The sequence below is a fragment of the Littorina saxatilis genome, linkage group LG1 (genome assembly GCF_037325665.1).
Source record: "Littorina saxatilis isolate snail1 linkage group LG1, US_GU_Lsax_2.0, whole genome shotgun sequence".
NCBI classification, from domain to species: domain Eukaryota; kingdom Metazoa; phylum Mollusca; class Gastropoda; order Littorinimorpha; family Littorinidae; genus Littorina; species Littorina saxatilis.
In genome coordinates this window covers 12,157,520-12,178,211 of record NC_090245.1, presented here as the reverse complement: position 1 = coordinate 12,178,211, position 20,692 = coordinate 12,157,520, and the positions used below count along the sequence as shown (strand labels likewise).

Genomic DNA, 20,692 nt, shown 5'->3' with positions numbered 1-20,692 from the left:
GGTTGAAATTTTGGTCAAGTAATCTTCGACAAAGCTCGGACTTCGGTATTGCATTTCAGCTTGGTGGCTTAAAAATTAATTAATGACTTTGGTCATTAAAAATCTGAAAATTGTAAAAAAAAATAAAAATTTATAAAACGATCCAAATTTACGTTCATCTTATTCTCCATCATTTTCTGATTCCAAAAACATATAAATATGTTATATTTGGATTAAAAACAAGCTCTGAAAATTAAAAATATAAAAATTATGATCAAAATTAAATTGTCGAAATCAATTTAAAAACACTTTCATCTTATTCCTTGTCGGTTCCTGATTCCAAAAACATATAGATATGATATGTTTGGATTAAAAACACGCTCAGAAAGTTAAAACAAAGAGAGGTACAGAAAAGCGTGCTATCCTTCTTAGCGCAACTACTACCCCGCTCTTCTTGTCAATGTCACTGCCTTTGCCATGAGCGGTGGACTGACGATGCTACGAGTATACGGTCTTGCTGAAAAATGGCATTGCGTTCAGTTTCATTCTGTGAGTTCGACAGCTACTTGAGTAAATGTTGTATTTTCGCCTTACGCGACTTGTTACATTTAGTCAAGTTTTGACTAAATGTTTTAACATAGAGGGGGAATCGAGACGAGGGTCGTGGTGTATGTGTGTGTGTATGTGCGTATGTGTGTGTGTGTGTGTGTGTGTGTGTGTGTGTGTGTGTGTGTGTGTGTGTGTGTGTGTGTGTGTGTGTGTGTGTGTGTGTGTCTGTGCGTGTGTGTGTGTAGAGCGATTCAGACCAAACTACTGGACCGATCTTTATGAAATTTGACATGAGAGTTCCTGGGAATGATATCCCCGGACATCTTTTTCTTTTTTTCGATAAATACTTTTGATGACGTCATATCCGGCTTTTTGTAAAAGTTGAGGCGGCACTGTCACACCCTTATTTTTAAATCAAATTGATTGAAATGTTTGTAAAGCAATCTTCGACGAAGTCCGGACTTCGGTATTGCATTTCAGCTTGGTGGCTTAAACATTAATTAATGACTTTGGTCATTACAAATCGGAAAATTGTAATAATTTATTTCTTTATATAAAACGATCCAAATTTACGTTTATCTTATTTTACATCATTTCCTGATTCCAAAAACATATAAATATGTTATATTTGGATTAAAAACAAGCTCTGAAAATTAAAAATATAAAAATTATGATCAAAATTAAATTTCCGAAATCGATTTAAAAACAATTTCATCTTATTCCTTGTCGGTTCCTGATTCCAAAAACATATAGATATGATATGTTTGGATTAAAAACACGCTCAGAAAGTTAAAACGAAGAGAGGCACAGAAAAGCGTGCTATGCAGCACAGCGAAACCACTACCGCGCTGAACAGGCTCGTCAGTTTCACTCCGTTATGCACAAGCGGCGGACTACGGTCATTGTGAAAAAATGCAGTGCGTTCAATTTCATTCTGTGAGTTCCACAGCTTGACTAAATGTAGTAATTTCGCCTTACGCGACTTGTTAAGACCTGATTTTCTCAGATTGTTGGAGGTCTTACAGAGCTACATTTACAGAGGTCATGAACAGAAAATCTGAAGAAGCAAGGTCTTGAAAGGGAGGGGTCTTAAATTGGGGGGTCTTAAATTGGGGGGTCTTCAAAGAAAGGGTCCCTGTATCTGGCCAATAACTTCTCAGCTTTGTCCAGCCTCCGCTTGGCGTGCGAGACCTGCGTCAGTGTACGTTACTAAATTGAGGAGCAATTTTGTCAAGATCTTTTTGTGCGGACCAAGAAAAGCTCCTTATGCCTTTCTGTCCTGCCCAGAGATGAGTGAAATTGTCCAACTTTTAATTTAACTCTGTGTTTAGCTTTCAGTTGCCAAGTGCTGGTATAAATACCACCTATAATTCCTTCTTATATGATTATAATATATAATGGATTTTACTTGACGCACCCGTTTTATACATATATTTTGAGTAAGCAGTAACAGACATCGCTACTCTAATAAAGGTATCATTTGCAGACCACATGCTGCTGTTCGAGTGTGACAGCTGTTGGTTATAATGTGATTTTTTTTGTGTGAATGGAATACGTTTTCTGACAACCATCTATGATAATGTTTGGAATAATAAATCTTGCTGTCTGGCAAAAAAAAACAACTTGCGAATTGACAGTCATTTTGTCTGTTTTAGGCTTATTGCTGACTCGACTTAATTTTTTCTGACACAAAGAAGTGGTTAGTTAATGTAGTAACATACACCAGGGTGTATTCGTAAATGCAAAGGTTTTGTAAACCACGATTATTGACTGATACATTCAAGATCCTGCATAAACCACACAAGTACACATAGAACCTGCATGCATATCCTTCTCTCTTTCAGTACCATCAAAACAAACATTTTTTGTGAAAAATAGTAGGGAAAAAAACAACCTGCTCTCCATACCTTCAACAGTTATTTATTTCTCTTTTCTCTTTTTCTCTCTTTCTGTCTCTGTCTCTTTCTGTCTCTGTCTCTACCTGTCTGTCCGTCTGTCTGTCTGTCTGTCTCTCTCTCTCTCTCTCTCTCTCTCTCTCTCTCTCTCTCTCTCTCTCTCTCTCTCTCTCTACGCAGTAAACCATTCGTTTGTTCGTTCGTGCGTTCGTTCTCTATCTCTCTCTCCCCTTTTCTCTGTCTCTCTCACTCCATCTCTCTCTTTTTTCTTTCTTTTTTGTATTTTTGTTGTTGTACAAAAATGTGTTTTCGCTTGACTAGATACGTAAAATCTAAAGTCATATCGAAGATTCAAAAGCAAGTGAAGCTTTTAAAGCCAACGGAACATAACACCATGGTCTCTGTCCTCCCCCAACAGAGGCGGAGTGGCGTTGTGCCTGAGCCCCCAGGGAAGGAGAAACGGAGAGGCGTTGATACGGTTTGAAAACGAGGAGCACCGGGACCTTGCCCTTAAGCGACACAAGCATCACATAGGCCAACGCTACATCGAGGTCTACAAGGCGTCTGGCAAAGACTTCATCAATGTTGCTGGAGGTGGGTGCTTTCTTGACGATGTGTACATTGTAGTAGGATTCATGTCAGAGTTCTGTGGGTTAGAGAAACACAAAAATACCCAGCATGCTTCCCCCGAAAGCGTCGTATCAGACCCGACAGTGGCGAGTATAATTGTTGAAACAAATTGTTGGTTTGGCTAGTAAAGTTTGCTCTCAGAATCACTAGCCAAAGGAGAGTTTACCATTTGTTGGACTTTCAGGGCTGCCGTATGGTTGCCTAAACGGCGACGCGCATACACCCACTCGTACAAAAGAAAAAACCATGAGTGTACGTGGGAGTTTCAGCCCATGAACGCAGAAGAAGAAAAAGAAAAGGATTTGTAGTTGTTTTGGTCAGGTACAAATTGGTTGTGGGTGTGTTCTAAGGACTATGTCCTGTCAAGAGTTAAAGTCGGTTCTTTCGTTTTTCTGTGTATGTTAATGTTAGTTGGAGTGCCTTAGAGAATGAGGAACATGTGAGCTTACTTCTTTGTTTAAAGGATAGAGTGTTCATTTCAATGCTTTTTATCAGATACCAGAAGACTGGTTCCATATAGCTCTCACTTACTTTAGTAGTTTATCTTTCTAGCGCTTTCTTGCACTTGTGACAGGGGAGGCTACCGCTCCTTTCACAACGGACTCTGCACCCGGGTTGTTGGCCTTTAAAGTCAACACCTGTGGTTTGTAGAGTTCTGTTTGTGATGGGGTCTGGTGGTTTCCGATTGTCTGTATGTTCATGGAAACCTTCGGGTTTGCATAACAGTTTTTATAGGGCTAGGAAATTAGCCCTAACATTTTCAATCCTGTTTGATTGCACTTCGCTTCCCGAGGTGATCGTAGTGTTTCGGCACTCGGTTACACACTTTATGTTATATCTGTTGAATTTAAGGTTGTTTGGTTGTTTGGTTGCTTTGTTGGTTGATGGATTTTCTTTCTTTCTTTCTTTCTTTCTTTCTTTCTTTCTTTCTTTCTTTCTTTCTTTCTTTCTTTCTTTCTTTCTTTCTTTCTTTCTTTCTTTCTTTGTCATGCTAATCTAAATCTAAATTCTCAACAAGCATAAGGAAATAATAATAATAATATGAAACGATCATATTTTCGTTCACAGGAAGTAACACGGAAGCGCAAGCTTTCCTGTCACGTGGTGGACAGACCATTATCCGGATGCGTGGTCTCCCCTTCACTGCCACCACAGCTCAAGTGGTGAGTTGTCTACCCTTTGACTCTGTCACCAAAAGTTGCCGACAGATCATGGCATCTCTAATCATAATTATCATCATTTTTTTGTAAATCACTGTAATCAGATGACTACATTTATAACATCGGGGATATATGCTTGTCATGAATGTTTTGGTACCTGAGCATTTCTTTCGATATGAAATACATTTCAAAGGTATTTCTTTTCAAGGAAATCTGAAAGAAATCTGAACATTCATATAAAAGGGCAGATGTCTCAAATAGAAGGAGAAATTATGAGTGGGTGAATTGGAAGTGAATCGACAAGCTTTAGAAACATGAATACTGTGTTATTGTTCTTCGTGTACACTACATTGGGGTGTGCACGTTAAAGATCCCACGATTGACAAAAGGGTCTTTCCTGGCAAAATTGTATAGGCATAGATAAAAATGTCCAGCAAATACCCGTGTGACTTGGAATAAAGGCCGTGAAAGGTGAATGCTCGCCCTAATAGGCTTGAGGTTTGCTGGCCGATGTGAATGCGTGATATATTGTGTAAAAAATTCCATCTCACACGGCATTAATAGGTAACATGCGCCTTGAGTCGCCTCGTGTGGTGAGATATGTGCGCGATATAAATTCTCGTAAATAAAATAAATAAATTGTTCCTAGGGCGGAATGACCACGTTCCCAAACAGTTATCGACACAGGCACTGGAGTGAACATACATCGTATGGCTCTTTTTTTTTATAATAGGTTTTAGGTCAGGGTAAGAGGTTCCCTCTGTGTCAATCTCCTTTTTCACCATAAAAGAAATACATCGGAAATCGTAGGCTTATTTCACTTTGTGTCTTGTTTTAAGATCCGGGAACCTGTCTTATAGTTGAAGCTTTCCGCCATATATATGGAAATTGTAGGATTTTTTTTTCTTTTTTTATAAGCCAAAACGGGGAATGCCTGTCTTATACTGTAAGCCTTCCGTGACGGGACTAGACTATTCTTGTAAATTATTTAGGCTGAAGGAGGTCATGTGTTGTAAAGCCATCAGAAAACAGGCCCCGCGACAGCCACCTCTTAGTCATGTGCTGTCCTTTTCAGTTCTTGCAGCAGACGCTCTGCGCATTAATTTGCGCAGATGTACGTCACGTGAAAGGTGAGTGTCCGGTTCGGGATCCATGTCAATTTCTCTGAAAGGGTTTTAATGGCGCTTCCTTTGTCGTAATCCCTGCCTACTTCTCGCCATTTGTCATTTATTTGTATACCGTGGGTTTTTTCACGCAAAAATTGAAATGTTCCGTTTAATCTGTATGATCTTTGTAAATTAAAAAAAAGACAGCCTTTTTGGGTCTGAAAATCTCATTCTAAACTTTTGGTTTTTAAGGAGCTGTTCTGAAAACAAAATTCTGTTAAGTCTGTTTTATTCAAAGAGTTTGTATATTTGATAAATGGCGAGATACCCGCAGATTCCTTGTGTTCTGAAGCCCATTGAGCTCGAAGAGAAATTGGGAACTATATCTTTAAAAACAGGTGGCGTATGGTGTACTTGTGTTTGAGCGCATCCGGGTTCTTCGTGGTTTTATTTCTATCCAATCACGTTGCAGGCTATTTGGCGGTGCGGGAGAGGTGCTAGCTATTTTTGGAAAAAGGAACCGTCTACACTTTTAGCCTGACTAGCGTTATGTACAGCAGTACTACTTTTTATACCCAACACATATCGATTCACACGCATTTATTAATTCTTTGGCAGCCTGGTACACCTGACTAGTTCTTTTGTGTATCTTTTATCCTCATTAATAAAACGTCACTCCAGAGCCACACGCTTGTGGTTTGAGTTCTTGACTTCTGGAGCTGGCTGTGTGTCTTGTATGGCCAGACATTGGTTGCTGTGGATACCTGACATATTTCAACAATGCCCCCCTTTTAACTCACAATTTTCCTTGGAGAGTGCCATGCTCGGACTATCCTTTTTCCTTCAGCTAATTAATTGCACTGTTATCATTATTATTCGTGGGCTTCTGCCAGTATTTTTTTTCTTCTTCTATTTTTTCTTTCCCGTTTCGAATCTGACCTAGAATGGCGTAGAATCTTCTAGCGAACTGTCCTATCGGGTTAGCTTTGCTGTGTTTTTTTAAACTGAAAAACGGTTGTGGGTTTGTATAGAGCCATTGTTGTAGGCAACACACTCGGGGGCTGCCAGAGCCATATAGCGCATCACGTATCAGATCATCTCGGTTTAGCAACAAAAAAAGTGGGGGATTAAAAAAAAACTGATCCTGTAACCATTCAACACGCCACAGGAAGAAGCAGAGCCTCGCACAAGCGGTAGTCTAATTCGTTAGTCTAACCAAGGTGTTTTGCTGTTAGGACCAAAAATGTGCGTGTGTGTGCGTGCGTGTGTGGGTGTGTGTGACCATGTTTGAATTTATTCGGATTTAGTTCTCTTTCCTTGTTTGTATTATGATTATGTAAGTGTAAAGCGCTCTGGGCTCGTCACCACGAGGTTTACGCGCTATATAAGTAATCGTTATTATTATTATTATTATTATTATTATTATTAAAAATGGCCAGAGGTATTTATTTTTTTATTTTCGAGGGCTGAGGAGAAACGAACGGCGGAAAAGGGACAAACCGTAGTTACTGTTGGTGACAGTCGCATGCCAAGGGATCGGGGATTTATGTTTGCCAAATATTTGTAATGTCGCTTACTTTTCGTACCGTCTTGGTTACCAAGCATACAGCCTGGAGAAAAAAAAGGGCGGAGGAAATGGAGAAGGCTTGGTTGGAGAAGGGAAGAAGGGATTGTGGGTATGTACTCTTCCACACGTGAGAGGCGTACTACACTAGGGGTGTGGGTGTGGGTGCAATGCCCTTATTTTTGTGATTATTTCTTTTTCATTTATTGTTAATGGGTCGCCTACATTAACAAACTTGTGTATAGTTTTTGTTTTTGTTTCAGCATCGGGACATATGTCGCTTAAGTATCGGGTGCAATTAGTGGCAACGAGTTTAGTCAACTTTGTGATTGGAGGCTTCAGTCATATATTCTTTCGGCTTTGAGAGGGGGGTGGGAGTAAAGTCAAGAGAGTAATAAGTGAGTGTTTTTTTAGACTGGCATATCTGAGGCTGAGATGTCGGGAGTTAGCTTAGCGTTTTCATTCTGAGCAGACCATTAACATTTCCAGCTTTGACCTATTTTGAAATATATTGTGTTTCTGTTTGGTGTTTTATTCGTGTTATGTTTTTCTTTCTTGTTTTTCTAATCAGCGACAAATCAGATTTGGAAAACAAAACCTTTTTCCACTCCAAACGAATGAGAGAAAAAAAATCCAGCAACTAGAATATAGAATAATATATATGCTGGTTGAAAACGATAATAGCCTTTGTAAAATATCTTCAGGATTGGGGATCTTAGTTCGAATGCAAAAGAGTTCATGGGGGTGTATTGCCTGTGTTTGTTCTTCAGTCAATGGAGTTTTGTTGATTGTATATATGTAGTTCCATGTGTAAAGCCTTTGTCCTTCTTAAAAAAAACACCTGTGTCGCTGTAGTGACCATAAATCTCCTGGCAAAACTCGAATTTGAATTATAACATCAAATATCCGTGCCAAGAGAGACAGGAAACATGACTTGGTTCACTCAGTAGGGAAGAATGCAGAAAACGGGCGTGGCTGGTACGTGTACCATCCCTGGAATGATCAGTAAGTGGTAAGCAAGTTGTTATTGACAGGCCGCACACGTTCATTCATCCATCCCTTTCCCCCCTCAGCGTGTACTGTCTTCACAGACGTCAGCAGGAGCCAGTATCCATGCCTGGGTTGACATTTTCATGCCTTTTTTGGAGAACACTGCGCGTGCGGATGTTAGATCGATTTCAGGGTGCTCCTGCAGATGCAAAAAGAGACAGATCACAAATAGAAGACATGTTGGCTGATCCCACCTGTACCTCCTGGGCATTGATGAACAAGCTGACCTATCTCCTCTGAGGGAGTTCCAAGTTTTCACTGCATTTTGTTTCTCTCTTATCTAACCCTTTTGCAGGTTTTGTGTTAAATCCTTTTGCAGTTTATCGATCGTACTCCTCCTGCCTACCGCGTGCCTTCTTTTCAAAAGAAGCTGTGGAATTTTCCTCATGTGTCAGGTTTCAACCCTCGTAAACTCTGACCAGTTTCACCCCTATGTACACTCCTGCACCCCGTTTTTTCCACCCCAGTTGGAGTTCTTTCAACGTGATCCCAACGGCTGCGAGGTCCTGGATGGCGAGGAAGGCATCCTCTTCGTACACTACCCAGACGGGAGGTCTACAGGTGATGCATTCGTGCTGTTCTGCAGCGAGGAGGAGTCTCTCAAGGCGCTGAAGAAACACCGAGAGACCATGGGCACCCGATACATTGAGCTCTTCAAGAGCACCACAGCTGAGGTCCAACAGGTTTGTATATTTTGGTTCCTTTTCCCCCCTTTTTCTGTTCTGTTTTGATTTACTACCTGAGGATATGTTGTGTCGTTTTGATTCTGTCCATGATTTTTGAAAACACTGCTCGATTTCTGTGACGGGCTGTGCACAGGGGAGGGCGTGGGAAGAAGGGATAGGGGTAGATGTTATGGTGTGCTGATCTCTGTGGTCAACTAAATGCTCAATGATTCGACAAGTCTATGCTAAACAGTTGACTGACTTAGGTGCATGGCAGGTTTTGAACCAAAGCATGTACATTCAACAAGTCTATACTAAACAGTTGACTGACTTAGGTGCATGGCAGGGTTTGAACCAAAGCATGTACATTCAACAAGTCTATGCTAAACAGTTGACTGACTTAGGTGCATGGCAGGGTTTGAACCAAAGCATGTTACGATGTACATTCAACAAGTCTATGCTAAACAGTTGACTGACTTAGGTGCATGGCAGGGTTTGAACCAAAGCATGTACATTCAACAAGTCTATGCTAAACAGTTGACTGACTTAGGTGCATGGCAGGGTTTGAACCAAAACATGTACATTCAACAAGTCTATGCTAAACGGTTGACTGATTTGTGTGCATGGCAGGTTTTGAACCGCAGCATGGACCCACGGAACCCCGAGCAACCGGAAGGTCAGCTGACTCAGGCCCTTATTACCCAGCTGCCCACAGGCGCCCTGCCCATCATGCCCCAGAACTTCATCACGGCGGGTGCGCGCAGGGACTGTATACGCATGCGCAACCTGCCCCCGGGAGCTCAGGTGACCGACATCCTGACCTTCTTGGGCGAGTTCGCTCAGTTCATCCAGTACCAAGGAGTTCATATGGTCTTCACAGCTCAGGTAGGTCGTGTTTCAGCTCAGCAGTAAGTTCCATAATTACAGGGCAGAGAGCCACTTAGCACCAAGAAGAAAACATTTTTTGTTGGTGCCGAGGGGCTCTTTTGCTCTGACATTTTCAATTGCTGTTCCATTTATGAAGTGGATCAATATAAAATTAAATACCAATTCTTGGGTATTTTAAATACAAAACAGCATGCAAATATGAACAGGTCTTCATTAACTGACTAATCGTCAACATCAAAAAGAGAGCAAAAACTCTGCAAGACACTTACCACAGTCGGCGCTGTGTGATTTCAGGGAGAACCGTCAGGGGAAGCCTTCATCCAGCTGGACTCTGAGGACGCAGCGCTGGTCACCGTGCTCAACCGCAACCGCCGTCCCATGATCTTCGGCAACAAGAAGCGCACCATCGAGATCATCCAGTGCTCTGGAGACGACATGAGTCTGGTGCTGACCAACGCTGTGTGCAGCAGTCTGCCGCCTCTGACGCCGGGGCTGGGCAGCATGATGCCACAGATTGCTTCCATGCCGTCCCTGTCTATGGCTTCCATGGCTTCAATGCCTGTGGCGTCAATGGCCGCCATGCCTATGACTCTGCAGCAGAGACCTCAGCTTCTCTCACCCAGTGGCATGAGTAAGTTCTTCTGAGAAGAATCGTATTAGTTAGTACATTTATTTTAATGTTGTCGTGTTCCGTTTGTCTTCATGCTTATGCGTCACCAATGTAATTTCTCAGATTTGAGATAATAAAATTAATTTGATTTAATTTGATTTGATTCGTTGGCTGCGACTACAATGTACACCAAAGTTTGGCACAAATGGGCTGTTACTTGTTTTGCTGTATTATCCCCGTCATTTAGACAGTCATAGTCCGTTTGGGGGTGAAGAGTAAGCTCAGGTTTAACTTTTGATGACTGAAAAGGAAGGTGATAAAAATGTATAAAGCTTACAAGGTTCTGGGTCTGAAACATTCAAAACTCAATCAGTCTCGCACATAGAGCATTTCTTGCACATGTAGCTCGGGAATGCACTGCAGAAGGACAGTTCTGGGTTATGTGTTGGGAATGCACTGCAGAAGGACAGTTCTGGGTTATGTGTTGTCAGTAGTTTCCGTCGTCTAGGAGCTAAATTTGTGATTACTACATTCCCTATACCTTTTTCATGATGTAATATTTGTGCACTGTCTCAGGTGCCCCTTCAGGGTTTTTGAGACTAAACCTAAAGTCCATTCTAAAAATGTTTTGAAAAATGGCTAAGTGCTTGTTTGTGACTCTCTCCTCCAGTGACAGCGCCGACCATTCAGCTGACGTCGCACTCACCCCAGCCTCACATGGGCACCATGCAGGTGACGCAGATCCCGCAAGGCATCCCGCAAGGCATCCCGCAGGCTGCCGGCTACCCGCCTGCCGTCACACCCATGCCCCAGCGGCCGGCTTTCTACCCGCCCATGCTCTACTGGTACCCGAGCCCACCCGTCTCCCCTCAGACTCTCTTCACCCACCCCGGCCCTTGTTCCATCATAATGCGAGGCCTGCCTTATAACGTTACCGTCACAGACGTAGTGAACTATTTCCAGGGCTTCCCTGAGGTAGGCCGGAAGTTAGGGCGCATGGATATTATCGAGGCTCCTGCGCGCATGGGAGAGGAAGCTGCTGTCGTTTTGTTTGGGGGCTTTGTGGACTTCCTGCAGAGTGCCTGCCTCTCTCCTCTCGAACCTTCCCCCTGGCTTTTGGGGTTTGGAGTCTGTCGTTTGAGTTTGACTTTGTGTTCATTTTGAAAGCTTTGTTTCCGTTTTGTTAAGTTGCAACTTACCCCTACGGCTTACCTCTAAAAGTGTTAACGCCAGCCTTATTCTTTAAATGTATTGAAATCAAAGTAAAGTCGAACCTGCCCTTTAAACCAACCTCTTAAAAATGACCACCTGCCTAAAATGACCACTCCCAAGGATCCCAGACGAGTTTTTCTTCTAGATAATTCACCTTTCCATAGCGGTCACCTGTCTATCACGACCACTTTTGGTTAGTCCCTTGGGAAGTTGTTATAGAATGATTCGACTGTATCATCAACAGAGAGAGGCAAACTCAGAACAGAGATAACAAAAATTACACTTTCATTGAAATTGGACACAGCCCTCGCAGCTTACCATAAGACAATAGATCGGCATTGTCAGAACTAGCATGTTTAGCTTAGCAAAATTGGCTTTCTCAGGATGCATACAGATGATACATTTGCTATCACCAAAAACTAGCGTACACCAGTAACAGTACTTTTGGTGGTGTTAATTTCAGACCAGTGTAGTATACGGAAGTAGGAATACGAACAGTATACATGAATTACCATATTATACTAGTGGAAGAATCATTTATACAAAAATTATAGAACGACTGTTTATGTAAATAATTTTGGAGGTTGGACTGCGTTTGGTCTGGTCTAACGTTAAATGGCTTGGCTCTCGGTTGTGTTACTCTCCTTTTTTGTTTTGTTCTCCTGATTTGTTTCAATATCCTTGTTTGTTTTTTTGTTTCCGTTAACCCCCCTTTGTTTCCCTTTCCATCCCTTCTCTTTTTGTTGTGATTTTGTTTATTTTGTAATTAAGTACCATAATTTGTTTTGAAGTCTTCCTCTATCTTGATAGTATTCAATTGTTAGTACAGCTTAAATTATATCAGTAAAGGTGTTTTGTTTTCAATTTAAATTATAGGAACATTTTTTTGAGTTTGCTTGCTACTTTTGAACAGTGTGCATCCAAATTGTTAACCATTTCCATTGAAAAGAGTTTCTTGTGTTCCCTTTCAAGCAAATAAAAGAAACCTAATAAAAGTTTTCCAGAAAAACTCAAACTTATGCGATCAGTGAAAGCAAGAACAGGTAATAATATGCTAAGGTCGTTATCTTTGCTTTTGTAATGTCAATTTTGTTTCCATCATGTGTTGAATAGTTTAACTGAAAGAACCTTGTAAGAAAAGACTTCAAGTGTTCGTGATGAATATCAAATGTTTTAGGACTAATACTACTTCAAATTAGACACATTTATAAAAACAAGGCCTGAAAAACCTCAGAAAGTTTTACTTTAGTGAACTTTTCTGGTGTAAAACTTTTATTGCATCTACAATGAAATAATGTTTTCTTCTGATTTGCAGGTGAGCACAGAATGTGTGGCGCTGCAGACTAATGCAGAAGGGAAACCAAACGGGGATGCCGTTGTCACCTTTGGTACTAGAACGGAGGCTGAGCGTGCAATCGTTGAACGCAACCGCCGCCATCTTGGAAACCGGTTTATCGAGCTTTTCATGGCGTGAGTGCTCCACAAAGGGCAATTACCCTCGCCAGTCAAGCTGAATTGAATTTGTCTTATGCTTGTTAATGCTGAAGTCTCCACATTTTCATATGATGCTGGATTTTTTTAAATGTTTTTCACTGTGCGTGAAATTATAGTCATGATTTAATTAATAGATTTTTTGTATGTAAATATAAAAATATGTAAGTTGAAACTCGGGGTAAGCCACTTGGCATTTGTTAAAAATGTGTTGATGAAATACGCATTAAATATTGGAAGTCTGAAAAAATACGCAAATGGGGTAGATGGCATGTTCGGCTTGAAGGGTAAAAGTCAATTACGCATCCAAGTTTTGAAGTATGAACAGTTACCTTTAGGATGACTTCAGCGTTATCTTCACCTGCAGACATTGACGTTGCATTTTCTATTTATAGAGTGCCATCTGGTCAGTCTCTGTTCAGTACTTTATATCTGTGCGTCAGCGCTCTAAATACACTCATTTTAAAATAAAGTTTGTTTACGATGGCAGTTATCGCAAGTCTTCCAATGCAATATTTGTCGTATCGCCTATTTCAACGTGATTGATTTTACCATATGTATGAGAGCATTGCGAAAGGCTACTCGTGCCTAGCATGACAGCGTCATTTAAACATATCCTATACATATAGATATATAATATATATAGTGTACTTCTTTTCAGGCCTGTATGGCGACAGATTGCATTACTCTTTTTATTGTGTGATTGTGTTTTAAGCGGCCACTGTTTTGTACAGACTTATTATACTTCCATTTATCGAATATTTATCACACATTGAATTTATATGTTATATACATTCAGTTTATGCAGCCTTCCTTATGACAGGGGCCTTTTCATTGATGGCTCACGTCTGTGTCTTCCAGTGGAATTCAGATTTATCTTCTCGTGTCTTATCAAGATTAAGTACTGTTGTGTCTAATCAACATAAACACAGAAGCACATTTGTGACCCTCCACCACGAAATGAGTCGCATGTCACCTTTGCATGATTTTCATATTTTTACATTTTCATAAAGAGTTTTTTATGCTCTATCCAGTGGTGAAACCCGTTTTAGAAAAGAGCGAAAACTGTTTGAGTTATAAGCCTGTGACTAAGGTGACCCTCACGCTGTTACCATACACTCTCCGGACTTATATCAAGCCTAGCGCAGAACCGCGCGAGGTGACATGCGACTCATTTCGTGGTGGAGGGTCACATTTACTGTCGTCAAAACGATACAATCCTTCCCATGCAACTTGGGGGTTATCATTTATAATCATCAACAGTTTATCAATATCCACGTGCCATTAAATTTGTAATTTTAAAATAACATTCTGACCTGCTCCAATCTGAGTGAAAATTTAACTGAATATTTTTTTCCCAGTGTATCCAAAGGAAACATATCGTTAACCGCTTTCTGTACCTCAGCCAACAAATCTGTTCCGTATATTTGTGAGTTGTGCGCTTTGTGCCCGGATCTAGATGGTTCACCTGGTGCCTAGTAAGGATGTGCAAATTTTCAGCCGTAATTTGTTGTGAGGTAAAATTCCCCCTGCAGTCAGAAAATGAGTTGTGACCACATAGCAGCCATGACTTAGCATTGAATTTTTTTCTCAATGCATCTTTTTTCTTTGTCACGAGAAGCTCAAATGGCCTTGCTGTAATGTGCTGATCTGAATTTTTTTAGGATCTAAAGTTTTACTGTTCTCAGCAGATGATGAAGTACTTTTGTTGTTTACATGTTTTATTCAGTGTTTCCTTTGTGCTGTCTTTTTTTACATATACATTCTTACTGACGCTGCTGAGTTGTACATACACAAATGACATGATTGATTGATTTTCTGAAAACTAAGTGATTGCAACACACAGAAGAAACATACGTTAATGCACACACGATGCACACACACACCCACCCACACACACACACACATGTGCGCATCACGACTGTAAGATGCAAACGCATCATTTTTGTGAGTGTGCCTTTTTATCAAGTCTTCCTTACTGAATGTTACTCGTTACACATTCCAATTTGCTGAATGAATTTTTACCTTAATTGATTTTGCAAAAAACGCAAATTGCCGAACTACACATAGGTGTTTATTAACAATGTTGTTGTATATAATAGCCACGTAGTAGATTTTATCACATACACGTTTTTAGACGAAAACCACATTCACATTATTCTTAACATTCCATTGTTTCATATCACAAAATGCAATACTTGTGCACCATTCCTGGATGAATTTTTTTCTTCTGAGTTTTAGCTTTTATTGCAGCTGAGATTGTGTATGCAAGCAATAATGATTATTTATGACAGTAGATTAACCCTCCATTGTATAGGAGCAGTAGATAATACGTTTTGTACATAGACATGATGTAGATAAATATTTTTTCTGACATAAATATAAATATTTTGAAACTGCATAGCACATTTGATATCCCTATAATTATATTTGCTATTACCATGTGCCTCAGATAACTGTTACATCACTCGTATTTAGCACATTATTACATTCTGTTTTAATTTATGTTCACTTGCGATATGTCTCATAAAAAACAAAGCAATATTGAGTAAAACAAGCAACAAAAGCGTCAGCAGATGGCTTAAATTATGTGTGTACAGTAAGACGCTTTCTTCAATCTAGTCAACTTCGCAGGGTACAAAATATACACTACACTGTTTTAAGTGAGTTCTTTGCGCCATTACAGTTATGAGTTCAGTGTGTTTGTCATGCTGCATAGATACATATTTTAAGACAGTCATCAAGCAAGAGCCATGAAGGCTTTATAGCTGGAGCAGAAAGAGAACCAACTGATTGAGTCTTTCAAGTCAAAGACAAGAAGAAACGATCTGTACCATTTTTGAATTCATTTTTTTTTTAGTTGTCTGCAAGCTTACCTCTTTTGTGCGTATTTTAATCATTTGTTGCAGAATTGAAACTATACTGGATATTTTTAGTCGTAGACATATTATTTAAATATTACTTTAAAGTCCACTCTAAAACCTTTTGAACTTTTAGATTGAAGGAGAAAAATGTGTTAATCCTAACACTGCTGTTTCCTAAAACACTACTTGGCTGCTACTGTTGAATTCAAACAAAGTTTTATGTACCTCGTTTTACTTGACAAGCATTCTCTTTTACCAGAAGCCAGGATTCGGATGTCCAGTATGATGTGTTTTTAAAACCAACATGTGAATGGTTTGCTGCTTTAACACCACTTCCCAGTAGATTATTGCATTGTCTTCCTCGTGCAGTCTTCCAAATCAGACAATTGATAAACTTCACAAGCAAGTTTTGAAATCTTAAATATGTGGTTAGAGCCACTCATGTCAAAAGATTTTATTACATTTTTGGATGATTTTTCTTTTTCAACATTATACAAACTGTGTTCATTTTGTTGATGGTCGATGACCATTTGTTGTATGTTGTGTTTTCTCAGTTTAAAGCACATATGTTTAGTTGTTAGTTATGCGTTTCACTGCTTCTGTGAACGGGATTCATGCTTAACTTCAAAGATAAGCACTAGGAAGAATGCTGAGTAATATGTCAACTGACGTTTTCAAGAAAGTACAGTTACCTGGTACCAGAATTTGTGAGTGATACAGCTAGAAAAAAAATACGCAGCCTGTGCAATACAAAGCAATTTATTGGAAGTTGTCCTTTCCCCTCTAGTAAGTTTCTGTTTGTCAATGTTGAATCAGATATGTACGTATGAATGTAGTATTTTGATAGTGCCTTAACAATTCTATTAGTCACTGTTTTTGTATATTTGTCTTTTTATTCTTGTTTCTTTTTCTTCAAGCATTGACTTCTTTGACAAAAAGAAAGACAAATTGTTAAAAATCGCCTATATTTCTGCATGTGATCAGTCCTCATGTATAGGTGTATTAACATATCTTATATGTACATAAAAGTAGAGTATATTTCAAGATTTTGCTGAGTGTCCAGAATTGTCTGGTGCTGTGTTGTATTTTGCTGTGTGTGTCCTTTTTCTCGAAGAATTGTACTCTTTAAAAGTAGTTCATTCTCATTATTTGAGTTGCTTTGAATTTATAATGGAAAACAAGTTTTTAGCGAAATTCAATTTTACCATCTGTATGTCTTTTTTATCACCATGTCAAAATCTTGGAGACTATCAAGTCTTTTGATGAGTGGCTAGGTTTCAAGTAAATCTTTTTTTTCTTGAAGCATTTCCCTCAAATTAAGTTTGACTTTCTGCATTTTATCAACGCAATTGTACAAAAACATCAAAGCATTCTGGGCTTCAATGAATTGTCAGAGAAATGTATTTTCAGAGAGATGAATTTTACCCTTTTTAAGGAAAACGGTAACAACAGCCGACTTGTCAAATGCTTTTCTTCAAGATGCACAGTGATGTGAAATGATGTTTTAGATTAGTTTGTTTCTTTATGTATTTTTAGCTTTGAGGCTTGCTACAGTATTGAGCGAAGGGATTGATCTTCCAATGGAAATATGAAATATATTTGATCTGTTGATCGGAACGATTGATCTGAAGACAGGAATGTTCTATCTGTGCCCGACTTGCTTTGTTTCATTGTAAAGTAGCCATGCTGCATAATCAAGAAATAAAAATCTCCTACACACTTGTGCTGTCTGGTGGTGGTGCTTGGATATGGGATTGTATTTTGGGTGGCGGTGTGTTTCTGTGACGACGTTTTCCTTTTTTCCCTCATTTCCCACTTTTCCTGGGATACCCACGCCAACGTTTTGGGGCCAACGGTGTAGTCTACTGCACTTGTCTGTTTTGCTCACTCTGTGTTTGTGTCTTGCACTGGTCGGATCACAACTCGGTATTTTCGTCTGTTTTCGGCATTACACAACAGTTTGTTGCTTTGCTATTGCTCCCCCCCCTCCACTTAACATCCACTACCTTCCTTCCCAACCATCCCCCCCCCCCCCACCACCAATTAAAATAAATTGTGCTTCCTCACTTCTAACATCCACAAACCCATTCCCATTGTATTTCCCGTTTTCATGCAAATCTATGGCAAGCTTTTTCTCCCTCATCTTGTCACTACACACGAGGGACGAAAACATATAATGTTGTGTTTCGACATACCTGTGTTATGTTTAGTGTTCGTCGCAGTGGTTTTTTTTTATAGTGTTTTTTATTCATGAGTAAATGGAATCCTGTCTGCATGTCATTAGAACCGAAGTAAATATTTGTATTGACCAAAAATGACAGAAAACAGTTGCCAAGTGAGTTTATGAACTAAAACAAAGCAAAAAATGGCAACATTGTGCCAACAAAAGATTTCATCGTCAAATTGTGGCAAAGACAGGATTCCATACTGAACTCCCATCACATGGGCTGAGCTGTTTCACCTTCGTCTTTCTGAGCGTTTATGGTGGCTAACCTGCTTTGGTGTTTTAACCGAGTATATATTAAAAACCAGGGAAGCAAACCTAAAAAACAAATTATAAAAAAATAAGCACACACAGGGTTGGTAGTACTAACTAGAACATGGTCTGCACTTATTTCTTCTTTTTTTTTGGCCATATACATTTTTTTCCAATTTTTTTTTTTGCTTGATTTTTCTTTTCTTCTTCAGATCTTTGTTGTCTGGGTAGATAACTGCTAATTCGGTGCTCAGGGTGATGGTCATATCTATGCGTTATTGACCATACAAGTAGACAAATGTCGAAAAAAAAGTAAAAGATTCAAGGCATTAAAAGACTTGCTTGTTCCCTCAATACATCAGTCTTTGGTCCTCTGACTTGAAAAGAAGGGGTGCCCCTCGTAGTGTCTGTAGCGGGAAGGGGTCTGGCCTGCACAATGATTCTTTCGCAAAATATTTAGTGGTGCAGGGGCCTTGGTGATAGCCGCATATTAAAAACAAAGCAAATTTAATCAGCAGTGTTCTTTTTTCCTGGCTTTTGGTTTTCTTATTCTTTGTCCCTGCACACACAAAAACAATACTCCACAGGGTTGAGGGGTCCTTGATATTCAGTGTCTAGTGCATCTAATTTCTTCTTTTTTCTTCTTCTTCTTCTTTTTCTTATCTGTTTAAATCTAATAGCGTGTTGGGTTTTGGTTTGACTAATTATTCCGAAAGCTACTTTGCACTGCCAGGCACAGTTTTCTTCCCAGATGAACGTTTGAGATTGTTTCCGCATTGTCTCAGTTTAGTCTCCGTGAGACAAACTTGTACATTTGTAGCCTTGAGTGAAAGAAAAACAGCAAGGCCGTTCTATATGGCATTATGTATTTATGTACACACCCGGAGGCTTTTATTCGCAGTCGGTACTTACTGAGTGAGTAGACAAGGTGATCACTTTGGAAATTTGTGTTACTGACCTATCTCAGTATAGCCTATACCATGTTGTCAGTCTTTCTTGTTTCAAAATGCCATATGCTGCGTTATCGCGTGATTTGCGATTTGTACAGTTTTTGTCTCATTTTTATGCGAAATTTTTCGTATATTTTGTTTACTTGTCTGAGTAAGATTTAAGGATTGATACTTTTCTCTGATATATTCCTATTTACGCGACAAAAGTCTCACGTCTTTGTATTACGCTATTTATTTATTTATTTATTTTTAATCAAGAAAGGACATAGAGCACAAAACGGCAATCCCAAGGGTATACTAAAACAATCTGCCAGATTGTCCTACAATATATCTCAAAAGAAATATCTAGATGCAATGAAAACAACCCTTACGGAATGTGCCACAGCCAACTAGTCAAGTGTTATATGTTGTAAATCATCATATTCTATTTTCTATTTTTGTTTGTCTTTTTCTTGCACGGTTACATTCCCAGGGCCGGATCTGGGGGGGGGGGGGTTCCTGGGGTTCCGGAACCCCCCCTCCCCCCTGGCCATCCAATGTACCTCTCAGAGAAAAAAAAATGTGGACTTTGGACCCCTGCCTTCGGTTGGAACCCCCCCCTCAAACGAACTTGGTCCGGCCCTGATTCCCAAAGTAAGCTACCTATGGAACCCTCAATTGTGTTCTGGGTTACCCTCTTCCCAGAAAGATATTTTCGCTTCATGGTTGTGTCAAACCACTTTTCAGAGAATACACCAGTACGTTTCCCTCACAATTCAGACCTCAGCTATATCTGTCAATGCTTCTCTGCTTCTCTTTTGTAACTATCTAGAGAGGAGGGGGTACAAGAAAGTGGGGACTGCATGGAGACTGGCGATGAGGGGAGATGTCATTTTTCTGTTCACTTCACAGTCAAATAAAAATAAAAAGCCGAAATTGGGTGGTAATTTAATTACTACGTCCATGCCAAGACAGTCCGAAAGAACGACGCATCCAAATGATAAAGAATAGATCCCACTGAATCATAGCTTAGATAAAAAAAAAAAGTAGACAGCAAAACTTGCTGTGACCCTACTATTTATTAAAAGGGGGTGCCAACCAAATATATTTCCAGAGATGGCCCAAACGGTAGCTTACATAAAAGCAAGAACAGCAGGAACAAATTGAAATGAAATTTTTATTTTTTCCACAACAGATTTTTTTCTCAGGAATAAACAGATATATTCGGGACGTCGTGCGAGTTTTCACAGAAACAATTACGTTGAACGTTTGATTCGATAAGGAGGGGACACATTATTTAATGCTCGTATCTGTGAAAGTAATTCCAGCCTTAATTTGCTTACTTTTGAGAGGTATTTTGCTTTACACTTATTTGTTACAATCTATCCCCCCCACCCCTCTCTGAGATCTCTCTCTCTCTCTCTCTACTCTCTCTACTCTCTCTACTCTCTCTCTCTACTCTCTCTACTCTCTCTCTCTCTCTCACTCTCTCTCTCTCACTCTCTCTGTCTCTCTCTCTCTCTGTCTCTCTCTCTCTCTTTCTCTCTCTCTCTCTTTCTCTCTCTCTCTCTTCTCTCTCTCTCACTCTCTCTGTCTCTCTCTCCCACTCTTGCTCTCTCTCTGT

General features: G+C 39.8%; 1 protein-coding gene across 2 annotated transcripts in view; it reads left to right on the top strand.

Annotated features, from left to right (window-relative positions):
* Positions 1-20,298, top strand: part of LOC138961734 (epithelial splicing regulatory protein 1-like) — an 84,047-nt gene extending 63,749 nt beyond the window's left edge. Inside the window, exons 7-13 of one of the 2 annotated variants that reach the window (XM_070333410.1) lie at positions 2,842-3,017; positions 4,122-4,216; positions 8,401-8,616; positions 9,229-9,483; positions 9,781-10,117; positions 10,767-11,071; positions 12,624-20,298. In XM_070333410.1, the coding sequence (XP_070189511.1) occupies positions 2,842-3,017; positions 4,122-4,216; positions 8,401-8,616; positions 9,229-9,483; positions 9,781-10,117; positions 10,767-11,071; positions 12,624-12,782 (1,543 nt within the window). In that variant the 3' untranslated portion in view covers positions 12,783-20,298. The remainder of the gene's footprint in view (positions 1-2,841; positions 3,018-4,121; positions 4,217-8,400; positions 8,617-9,228; positions 9,484-9,780; positions 10,118-10,766; positions 11,072-12,623) is intronic. The other variant, XM_070333416.1, reaches the window with a different exon arrangement.
* Positions 20,299-20,692: the final 394 nt, after the last annotated feature.